The sequence below is a fragment of the Cyanistes caeruleus genome, chromosome 1, assembly GCF_971803275.1.
Source record: "Cyanistes caeruleus chromosome 1, bCyaCae1.hap1.1, whole genome shotgun sequence".
In the NCBI taxonomy this organism is placed as follows: Eukaryota; Metazoa; Chordata; class Aves; order Passeriformes; family Paridae; genus Cyanistes; species Cyanistes caeruleus.
In genome coordinates this window covers 7,587,194-7,599,521 of record NC_141701.1, presented here as the reverse complement: position 1 = coordinate 7,599,521, position 12,328 = coordinate 7,587,194, and the positions used below count along the sequence as shown (strand labels likewise).

The window sequence follows — 12,328 nt, the reverse complement described above, 5'->3', positions numbered from 1 at the left end:
TAGAAGCAAAACAAAATTATTAGAAGTTTCAATAGAAATTACTCTAAACTTAAGTAACAGATTTAAATAACAGATTTCTTGTGAGATAAAATCCATAAATATAGAATGTGACAAAACTCTGCCTTGCTACCCAAGATATTTTTAAAATTAATAGCAATTACCAATGTATATACAGCTGAAATATTTTTAAAAACAATTGTTTTGCATATATCATCTACTTGGCTTAGTGATTTTAAAAAATTAGGCAATGTCATACACATGCAACAGTCAGATCAACATTGTTCAGATGGTATTGATGGGTAGGTTAAAGAAATGGCCTTAGAAAGAAGATGCATTTTGTATTATAAGTGCAAATGACATGGTTTGGAGCTGGACATAAAAACACAACAGCCTTCTCAGCAACTGCTGCTGAGCAAACCTCTGATGGCAAAGGCTGATGATTCTCTTTCTGGTCCTTAACTCTTTGCATCACAAAAGATACCAGGAGCAGGATGCTGAGAACATTTTGCACTGCTTGATCCTTCCACTGTATCCTGGCAGAGTGTATAAAATCCACATTTCACAGACTGATGTGCATGTGTGCTTTGAGAGGGAGCTAAGTCTTGCTCTCTTACATGGTTTCTCTTTCACCTGTTGCCTTGTAGAAGGTACAGAAGGAGCATGGTTCCATTTCCAAACAAAAAATGCTTTATATCTTTTTTGTTTATTTTTTCCACCCCCCATGCTTCCTTTGGGGCTCTCCCACAGCTGCTGCATTGTTTCATAATCTCACTTCAAGTATGCAGAGTCTTGAAGGTCACTAAAGAGCAGCATTACTTTTGTACTCTCTTTGGTCTCAACATAGTATGTGAAGTTTTCATGAACTATGTTTTGGTTCACCCTCCAGCTTTTCAAATAAGACTTTTATTCCAGGAGAAAATGGACATTTTACTGCTATCCCTCCTCCCTCTTAAGAGAAGCCTAAGAAATGCTTTTTTTAAGACTGCTTTTTCACTACTCTGTAAAGTTAAAGTTTAAAAACAAATGCAATAAACCACCATCACCAAAAGGCCTCTATTATATAATAACTTTAGTTTACTCTGACTCTCTGAGGATCTGGGCACTCTGAACAATGTTATTTTCTGATCTATTATCAGAAGAAAAGAAACTGTGGTTTTCATGCAGAATAATGAAAGAAATAGGCCATGGGTAAATCAGAAATGAAATATTGCAGAAAATAGTGGTATATAGAAGATATTAATGCAGCAGATTTATTTCAGGGTTGGAGTAGCTAATATTCTTCACCTTGGTTCCATGAGGTAATAAGGAAAAAGGCACGGATATTTTCAAAGCTCAAGTATCCAGTAAGCTCATGCAAGCAGAAAGGAAAATACAGATTGTAATTTTGAATTGAGTTCTGTTTCTTTTTCAAGGAAACATCACCATACAAAGATAAATGTTGGGAAACACATCACGGTCTTACCAAGACAATGGATAACTTATGGCTGATGAAGCCTTGGTAGTTAGGAAAGACAGTCTGTGAGAGACAAGCTTTTAATGGATTGAATATAAGAAAAAAATAGCAACAAACAATTTCACCCTGTAAAAAGCTGTCCTAAGAACAAAAGAGAACATTCATTAGCACACAACACAATGTGCTAAAAGATGTGAAAGCAGGAAGAGGACAGGTATAACAGAGATAAGGGTATACTGGATTTGACATCACCCACGTTCAGAGCAATAAAAGGAGTATGTGGGAGGACCAGATGCATCAAGGTTTGTAATCCACATTGATTGTCCCAGCACCAGAGAAGGCAGTCACAAAGTGCTCAAAGCAAACCACTTTTGTAAGCATACTAGGCAGGAATATAGGAAATTAAAGAGTATACAATTTTGCAAAAGCTCCTAGCAGAGAAATTTAGCAATAGTATAACATTCCTTTATAGCTACAGTATAAAATCAAGGAAGAGTACTAAAAAAGTATTTATATTCAAATATGACACAAGAGAAAAAGACTATCTAGAAAAAGGTTTTTTTTGCCATGTTAATGTTGAAATCTTTTCCATCATTAGAACTATAGGAAGTGTGTATCTGCAAGTACATAATAGAAAATGACAAAATCTATTTTTTTAACAAATACCTGTACAAAGCAACAAGTTTTAAAATCATTTAACATCATCAATCAAAACCTTATTCAAAACAAGATTAGAAAAGACCCTTTTGATATGACAAAATGCTTCAGAGCAGAGAATACAAAGTTCATCAAGATGCCTCCAGGCACATCATATGACCAAGGCACATGTGTGTGCAGCTCCAGGACTATGTGCACTGCTACAACTGCCATTAGCAAAATATCTAGGGGAGTAAAAAACCCTTCAGATGGTGGCATACTTGAATATAATGACAAAGGTGGTGAGCTCACCGCTCAATGTGTGACTCAATTACTGCACTAGAAATTGGAGAGACTGCTCTGATACAGTGTGTTAGCCTTTAAGACCTAGAAAGAAAGTGACCTGCTCCAGACAATGTAATCGTTTTGCTCTACAGGTCTCATACATTCTGTGTACTGTGTTCTACATTAACTTGGCTGATTACCTTGATTAGGTACAAAAAAAGCCTAAGCTTTGAGTTCAAAGGCAAAATGAGTTCATGAGACAAAATTTGTAAAATGTATAAAAGAGAAAGACGTGAATTTTTAGAGAAAACTCTTGAAAACAATTTGTCATGGATGTTTTGATATGACTACACTTTTATTTGCTTTTTTTATATTTTAAAACACATGCAAGCTTAAACTTTTTTTTTTAATTAAAAAAAAAAAGAAAAAATCCACAGGAATATTGGAGAAAGGAGTACAGTGGTACTTTCATCATGCCTAATAGAAATTGGCAAGTTACACACTGTAATATTAAGGAAGCCAGAACCCTCTTAGCAACATGCTAGTCAGGACTGTGGTGAGTCACATCAATCACTAAATGTGGTATTTGTGACACACTATTTCCCCAAACAGACCATGCTTCTATAGGTCTTCAGCTGTGTGCATTTTATTGAGCTGAAGTCTCAAATAAATAATAATTCTGTAACAGTCTGTTGTGGTCTCAGATTTAAATCAGGAATCCAGGAGTTAATCAGAGGCAAGAACCACATTAGAGGTATGTAAAATCTACCACAGAATTGGAAATGACCCCAGCAGGGTGATAGCCCATGAGTGCAGTGCCTTCTGTATCTGGAGTGAGTGTGCCTTGTAGTAGATCCCAACCACATCCCAACCACAAGGTTGATTTTTCCTAAATTACTGTCTGCTCTGTTTGGTTTTTGTCCTGTGACAAGTGCTCCATCTATTCAATGATCACACCAAGCTGTAACTGACTGTGGTGTGCTTGTATCCCACAGAGCCAACCCTGTCCTGGGCTGCATCCAAAGCCCCATGGGCAGCAGAGAGGTGATTCCAATCCTCTGCCTGGCTCTCATGAGACCCCACCTGCAGTGCTGCATCCAGCTCTGGGGTTCTCAGGACAGGAAAGAAATGGATCTATTGGAGTAGGTCCAGAGTAGCCCACAAAGATGGTCAGAGGTCTGGAACACCTTCCCTGTGAAGACAGGCTGAGTGGGTTGGTACCGTTCAGTCTGCAGATGAGATGGCTCTGGGGAGACCTTATAGCAGCATTTTGGTACTTAAAGGGGGCTTATAAGAAAGATCAGAATAAACATATTGGCAGGAGCTGTTGAGACAAGGTTTTTAAGTAAAAGACAGTAGACTTAGACTAAAGAAATTCTTTACAAAGAGCGTGGTGAAACCTTAGACCAGGCTGCCCAGAGAGGTGATAGATGCCCCATCCCTGAAAACATTCAAGGCCAGTTTTGATGGGGCTCCCAGCAACCTGATCTAGTTGAAGATGTCCCTGCTCATTGCAGGAGCAGAGTTGGACTAGATAACCCTTCCAACCCAAAGCATTCAATGATTCCATGGAAATGACAAATTTTCAGTTGTACTTGCAATATTTGGAACAAAGACTTAAAGGTGAAATTACTGCTTGTAATCACTGCTTGTTATGTTGATCCAACAAACAAAGAAGATTTAAGTTGATTAATTTGTACAGAATCCATATTCCAGAGAGAGGACACAGCTCCGTTTCTGCCTCTTTACACATGATGCCCTCACATCCTGTTGGTATAAGAAAGTGCATCTCACTCCTGAGAGTGATGATACCAACACATACTGATGTTTCTAGCACGTATGAGTATTAATTTTGGCACCTACAATTTTAGCCTATAGATAGGCAGGCACACTGTCAGGTCAGATAACTGGTGCTTAAAAAGGAGCAATAGGGTATTAGTCTGACATGGTTCCTGACTGATGTCTCCTACCAAACTAACTCCCTGAGACTACCACATGCATTAAACAGTGAAGCAGATGTGTACAGTTTAAGAGAAAACACATTTAAGTCATGAGTTATAAAAGTTTGGACTTGTGGCTTTTCAATATTCATGAATCCTAAAGCTAATACTTACCAGGCAGGTCCTTGAGCAAGCTGCTTTTCAAGCTTTGCATACATTTCAGCAGGAAGAAAGCAATCAATCCGTAAAATGGTGTTTCCTGCCTTTCCTGGACAGTAAAAGTGATTCTCAGCAGGCTTTTCCCAGCTAACCACATCCTGGGCTGCTTTCTAGGGCCCAAGGCTCTTAATTTCCCATCCCTTCTGCCCTCGTCATATTTTATTGCATCCTAGTGAATTTCACTGAAGAAAACAATATCCTGCACTTGTTGTGTGCAGGTTTGAGTTTGAACAATAGGGTACAATGTGGATCATTTTATAATTCCTATATTATTACAGACCTAGAGAGAACCAAGTCTCAGACTTCCAGTAAGTCTTTCTCTGTTGAAAGACAGAGGGATTGGTATAATTTGGGAAGAAATACTGTGGTTTCTTGAAACAACAAATGTTTATTTAATCAGTTACCAGGGAGAATATGACTCTTACCAAGAAAGGTGAATTGTGTTTTACACAATTTGTAATAACATAGCTACCCTTCTATCTGAAGTCCTGCACACTTTAGTATGACTTTAAGTACATTTAGGCTTAACAGGCAAAATACGGATTTTTTTGATCCAGGTCACTCAATAAAGATTAGACTCCTACATATTGTTCTGTGTCAGAGTTGTATGTGCCTGCCTGCTTCACAACAGATGGCTGCATTTCAGTGCTTTTATATAGAAGACATATATGGAAGGTTGAAAAAAACATTCATTTTAATTCAACTTCTTCCAGCTGCTTGTATGCTTTAGTTGTATCCATCGAGCTTGATGTCATGCAAGACAATTTTTTTAATAGAATTTTGCAAATGTTTTTCTGTTCATTCTGGATTAAGATTTATTTGGAATGGTTGTACAGAGAGTGTAAATCGAGCATGTTTCATGTTGGAATGTACCAGACACTGTTTCACGGGGTATTGCAATCTGTGAAATACAACAAAGAATAAAATACCTTAAAATATAGTCCTTTGGTTTGTGGGGTGAAAGAGCACTTGCAGTTCTGAGAAGGGAGCCTTAACCTCTGCTTCCAAGCACTCACTTTGAGTGACCATTTCTCATGCTGGTTTACCTTTTCAGGGCATTTTTCCTCCCTGTATTGCAAGGATATGAGTAAGATGCATCGCAGATTTTTTTTTTTTTCATGAAATACAGAAGTAAACATATGATTATTCAATTCACAGATATAAGAATATTTTCAGTGGTCTTTTAAGTCTAGATCATCAAAGTTCCTTATCGGCTTTTCCAGTAAGCATTGATTTAAAATGCTACTTTATGGGTTTGGCTTCAGTGATTTAGTAATTTTCCTCTGCTTTGCCCTTGTGCTCTGTGACAGAGAAGAGCTGGGCTGGCTTCCTCCGGGCTTTTGTCACCAAGATTCATTGATGAGACACCTAAGGACTAATAAGGAAGCGATGTAAAGCCTCAAAGCTGAAGAACAGAGTGAATCATGACCTTGTATAACGAATGCGTTCTCTGAAAAAATAGAAAAAATAGGCTTGAGCAAGGTCTTTTAAACTTTGCTTCTCTTCACTCTTTTAGAACAGGGTGAGTCCCAAATCCACTTAACAGCCGCACATCTGGACATCTCACCCGAAATACGGTTTTCTGGCTGGTATTTATAAAGTGGTTTGTATTACTAGAGGCACAAGCACAGAACGCTGGATAGAGGATACCGCTGTTTGGGTGAGGGAAAAAGAAAATAAAATCGCCTTTGCACTCCTCTCAACGTAGTATCTGCCTTTCTCCGTAAGATCTGATAGGGACGGAAAGGACGCCGTCCTGGATCCCCGACCCCTCTCACAGATCCTACGGCCCCAGGGAGGGTTCCAAAGGGGATTTGTGTGTCGGAGGGGTCGCTGTGGGGTCTGAGAGGGCTCCACAATTCTCGCTGGTCCGCACACAACCCCGAACCCGCCCGGCTCCCGGAGCGGAGCCGCTCTGGGAGTGCTCCCTCAGCACCGGCCCCTCACCGCCCGCGGGGAGGCGGGGCCAGCATCAGCTACCAATGAGAAGCTTTGGATGGCATTTGACTGACAGGTCGCGTCATCCAATAGGAGCCTTCACTTGAGGAAGGGGGCGACACTGGGGGGGCTCTGCTATCCCCGCCCATTGGACGGAGCCGGGGCGGGGCACGGCTCCTGGGCGGGGCTAAGGGAAGCTGAGGGGCGTGGTCTGGGCGGTTTATAAATGAGGTGCGGCGCGTTTTCGCCGCTCAGTCCGCGCAGCGTCGCCGGGCGCACTGTGTGTCCTGCGGGTGTGTGCGCAGCGCGTGCCGCCGCCTAACACTCCTTTTATTGTGTGCGCGGCCCCCGTCTTGCCTCGGTCAGCGGATCCCGGGGCACGTCTCTTCCCTATCTTACCTCCTTGTGCGCTTCCGCAGAGTGGTTTGTCCGCTGCCCTTGCCCGCTGAGGGGGGGCGTCCCCCCAGCCCTCGCCCCTTTTCTTCCCCCTTCCTGGCCGGGGGCTTGCGGCGCTTCCTCCTGGATGCGTCCCCGCAGCCCCGGGCGGGAGGCGGCCAGGGGGAAGCGCTGCCTCCGAGGATTTACCGCTGCCTGGGACTCGGACCGTCTCCTTTCCCGCCGGCGCCCCGGCTCCGCTGCTGCTCCGGGCCGCTGCCATGGACGAGAAGTACCTGCCCGAGCTGATGGCGGAGAAGGACTCGCTGGACCCGTCCTTCACCCACGCCTTGCGGCTGGTCAACCAAGGTGAGGGGCGGCGGGGCACGGCGGGGCGGAGCGGGGCGCCTCGTCCCGCGGTGGGGACGGGCCGGAGCGAGCGGCGGCCGCCGCGGATGCTCAGGCGGAGGCTCACCCTTCCTTAATCCACCGCTTGGAGGGGTTTGTTGTGTTCGGGCTCCTGGTGAGGTTCTCGGTGAGGGCTTCACCCTTGCCTTGTACCGCTTGGTGGGGTTTGTCTGTCAGGCTGTCGGTGTTTGCCGGCTCCCGGCACCTTCCCCTGCCGGGCTGGAGCCTTCCCGCATTGCCCCTCTCCCACCGCTGTTTGCTGTGCCATCGCTCACTGCTCGAGTCGTAGATTATCCCGAGTTGAATGGCTGGGCAAGACGGCTGGGTCTGCTGTGCTCTGCTCGGTCTGCAGTTACAATAGCAGAAGGTTTTCCTATTTAACTCGTTTCTGACCAATGAGCAGCCGATTGTTTACATGTGTGAGCCTTAAGAACGAGCCTACTACCGATGGCTTTTCCTAGAAACTTTGGGCTCTGAGGTTAAGATATTAAGGAACCAATAATGCATTTTATTAAACCTTTTAAAAAACACAAAGCTTATTTTATTTTGCAATTATGTAACTTTAGATAATAAATTATTCCCACCCCTTCTGCATCTCTCACGTCAGGTTTCAAGAGCTATCTTTTTGTTTCAGTGATGCAATACTGACTAGAAAAGTCATTCCATGTGAATTAAAGTATCAATTAATTTACATTTGGAGATACTGTATAATTGGCAGGTTACTTTCAAGTACAGTACTGGAGAGATAAATGCTTGATCTGGTGCTTAGGATGCTCAAGTGAAATAAGCTATGAACTGATCCTCTAATACACCAAGCAGTGACAGCCAAAATGATTCTGGCTCCAACTGCAATGATTACAAAGCTGTGCTTGGTGTTCTTTACATCCTTTAACAGGAACAGGTTTAAGTTAATGTGGGTTCTTCTAAAGCATTATAGGCTTTGGTGTGTAATAGATGGAAATGCCTGTCTCAGAATCAGAAGGAGACCTGCTGTTGTCTGAAATACTCTGGAGTTAGGGGTAGCTGTCAGTTTTAACTGTGGAATGCATTTACTAAGTGAATTGAAGGTCCGTGTCCATGGGTGGTTGGTGTTTTTGCACGTTTTTCAGAACTTTGAATCTGTAAAAATGTCCCTGTTGACTGTAGGAAAAGGAGAATTATGTTAAAAAAAGCAGTTATTTGCTCTGTTTGCTGTAAATGAAAAAAATTTGTAAAAATTAAACTTGATGGCTACAAAGTATTGAAGTTCCTCTCTAGGTAGTGAAGAATATTTTTGCATGTGTAAATTTTTCCAGGGAGTTACAGAAGTATGTGATTTACTCTTTCGTAAACAGTGTTAAAGGAACTAAATCTTTGGAGGTCCTTATTGAAATGATAAATTGGACCACTGAAACTTTTGCCTTTCATCACGGTATCTGTATGTGTACATTCAGCTCCAAAAAACAAAATTATATTGTCAATGAAAAAATGAAGGTGTATGTGCATCCAACCTCTGTAATCTATTAGGCATCTTGATTTTTTGTTTAGTTTTCGTTGGTTTTTTGTGAAGTTTTTGGATTATATCTGAAGTGTTTCACATGTTAGAGGTGGGGAAGAGAAAGACTGAAGGTGACTAAACAACTGGGTAACTGTAATTTGAAACGTAAATTTGTATAATATCAATGTAGAGTAGATAGCTGAGTTGTAGAAACACCAAAAAGCCAGATATAATGAACTGACTATATAATACAGGTGAGAAATATAACTTCAGGAGGGGCTGATTTACAAACCCTTCCTGCCATGACACTAACTTTATCAGGAACTGTTTTGTTTTTTTTCAATTGTAATAATTCTCTGCACTTGAATGACAGTTATAAGGGAAAATGTATAAATAATGGTTCTGGCTTGGATTTTGTGTGCCAGGTCCACTGAGTATTTTCTATATTAATTCATGTGGAGGCAAATGAAATAACTTGTCTAATTTTTTTAACTGGATTTGTTTATCTTTTAAGTTTAAAATGAAACATGTTTCCAAGTTTGGCTTCTTTTGGGTATCTGTGAGAATGTCTTAGCAGAGGTTTTAAGTGCTTTAAATAACCAGCTTAATTATGTAATAGCATTTTGGTGTCTTAGTGGTGTTAAAATTTGTCTGTATTTACTTAAACTTAAATATACTGTACATCAGCTGGCTTTCTTTAAAAACTCAAGACTAGTTTGTAAGGGTTCTATGGATGAGGTAGAATCCTTCTGAGGTGCTGAAGTAATTCAGTTGTGTTTACTGCTTAGACAGAAGAGCCAAATTGCTAAGAAATTTCCAGTCATGTTGAAATTTGGTTTCTAAGGAAAATCCTGTGTCTAGACTTCTGAAATCTAGTAATTATAGTTTTCAAATTGAAGTGGATGGATTTGCGTATTATGCTTATAATTACACATTATAATTTGTGTACACAGAAATTGCATAATTTTAAATTAAAAAAGTGGATCTTGACCTGCTTCAAGTTCTGGAGTAGCATTTCAGTTAAAAAAGAACAATGTAGTAATAACTGAGATGCTGTAAGAATATTTTCATCGTCAGTATTATTAAACCATCTTTCTGAATTAAGATATAACAGAAATTTTTTTGCCTTAAAGCCTTATTTTAAAGCACTAAAATCAAATATCATTATCCTTCAATGTTCCTGCATAGTAAGTCCTAATTTTTCTTGTTAAGAACTTTGTCCAAGGATTTGATGCCCTGTCTCCTTGGAATACAAATACAATACCTAATGCTTAAATTTTGTTTTAAAAAGTTATTGAAACATTTGGCTACTGCTTAAATTTTAGAACAGTGGGAGTCTTTTCCAGGAGACTAGACTTTATCTCCTGTTCTAATTAAGAAGATGTATTTGTATACTTGAACATGAAACCATCCTAAAAAGGGGATTTTTTTTTTGCCTGTAAACCATTAAACATGTTACAGATTGGAAGTAGACTTATTTGCATATGTAATAAGATGATCATGCTGGTAAAATTAATTTGCAGCTGGTACTAGACAGTGGGAACTGGAACATTTTGTCCAGTTATTATCTTATACTAAGTTCTGTAAATGGAGGACCTTGGGAAAGATGAGATTCTGTGATGAAGCAAGAGCTTAGTAAATTTGTGTTTTTCCTATTTTCAACACTCATGTGCTCATCTTTATGCAAAATCTGAAAATTATTTGTCTGTGGGAGTGATGGTAGTTCTGAAATCAAGCCTTATTTTGAAGACTGACTTTGCAGTTGTGGTTGTATGTAAATGTTGGTAAATGTGCAAGTATAGTGTTGTCATAACTTGGTTCATCAGTGATGCTCTAAAAATACTGAAGGATCCGTGAGAGATAAATTACTTTACCTTCTTTCACATTTATTTATAGTAGCGATTCAAGATGAGCAGTTTGTGAATGTTGAATGAAGTATGTGAAACTGCAGATGGAAGAAGCTACCTGTAAATAAAACATGGTGTTACCAGACACAATTCTAGCAGGGGAGACATGAAAATGGGTGCTTGGCAGTTGTTTGGTTTGTGTAGATAATGAAAGTTAGGGCTACTGTCATTGCTGCAAGACAACTCTTTTGTGCAAGCTGGACTCTGGAATTCTTCCTTACAAGCTCATTTTAGCTGCTTTGAGATTTGAGGTAATACCTGAAATTGGCAAGGCTTCCTTTAAAATGTCAATGAGACGATGTACAGGAATACCAAGCCTTCCTATCAATAGATGGCTGTATGAGGTAACTGTATGTTGAATAGCTTCCCTGAGCCACATATCTAGTGGTGATCAGCAGGGGCTTGCTGTTTCTTGTGTCAAATTTTTCTTGGGAGTTCAGCAATCAGAGCTGTACCTCCCTAAATATCAGGGAGAATGGAGTGTGAGGGAGTGTACTTGCTTTCTGCCTTGTGGAGGATATGAGTGGTCTAATATTTATTTATTTTTTTCAGCAGAGATGGCTTTGTAAAAGTGGTTAAGTAGGAGCTTAAAAATCAATTAAGGTTCCATATATATTACTCATTTTTGTTGTGATTTAAGCTCAGCTTGGATGGTAGATACTGTGCAGCCACTTGTTCCCTTTCCCCTGGTGGAATCTGGGGAGAATTGAAAAGAGGTACAACTTGTGGGTTTAATGACTGAAATAAAGTAAAATATAATACTGGAAATGAAAAAGAGGAATAAAACCCAAGAGAAACAAGTGGTGCGTAATGCAGTCATTCCCTGTCTGCTGACTGATGCCCAGGCTGTCCCTGGGCAGCAATCAGTGGCTCTGAGTCAACTCCCCCTGTTTATGTACTGGGCATGCATCCTGTGGTGTGCAGTATTCCTTTGTCCAGCTCAGATCTGGCCATGCTCCTTCTGGGCTTCTTGTGCACCTGCTCCCTGGGAGAGCGTGAGACACTGCAAAGTCCTTGATTTAGAGTAAGCACTACTTAGCAACAACCAAAACATCACTGTGTTCTCAGCTCTCATACTGAATCTGAAGCACTGCACTCTACCAGGCACTAGGAGGAAAATGAACTCTATCCCAGCCAAAACCAGGATAATTTTCAATAAATCCATTTAAATATGCAATGGATGTCATGGTTTTCTTCAGTTTATCAAAAATAAATGAGATTGTTTAGTGTCATATATATGTTGTAATGTAAGTAATCAGTTTACCACTGAGCCATCCACTTTCCCATGTGGACAAGTTGCATGGCATGGCACAGACACATGGTGCTGCTTATTTGTAGTCTCTAATGGTGTTAAATGTACTCCAGCAGTGTAACCTCAAACTCTCCTTGTTGTCCTTCTAGTATCAATCACAGAAACAATACTTGTTTCAAGTGTCCTATTCTTTGAGAATTTCAAAGCACTTCATGAAGGTCATAGGTGTTTTGAAAGTTGATATATGGCTGTGGAAAGCTGATGGTGTTTTAAAATTACTCAGAGCATCATATGAAATATAGTAAATTTGGTGCTCCTCAAATTTTTTTCAGACAGCTTTCAGTTGTCATTCTTAGAGGTTAACCAGAAATAACTCTTTTGATTTTAGTACTAGAAGACAACAGTCAAAGCAAAACGTTTTGGTGGAATTGGATATTA

General features: G+C 40.5%; 1 protein-coding gene across 2 annotated transcripts in view; it reads left to right on the top strand.

Moving 5' to 3' along the window:
* Positions 1-5,841: 5,841 nt before the first annotated feature.
* KHDRBS3 (KH RNA binding domain containing, signal transduction associated 3) overlaps positions 5,842-12,328 on the top strand; it is a 90,413-nt gene continuing 83,926 nt past the window's right edge. Inside the window, exon 1 of one of the 2 annotated variants that reach the window (XM_086878250.1) lies at positions 5,842-7,215. In XM_086878250.1, coding sequence (XP_086734376.1) covers positions 7,128-7,215 — 88 coding nt within the window. In that variant the 5' untranslated portion in view covers positions 5,842-7,127. The remainder of the gene's footprint in view (positions 7,216-12,328) is intronic. The other variant, XR_015283572.1, reaches the window with a different exon arrangement.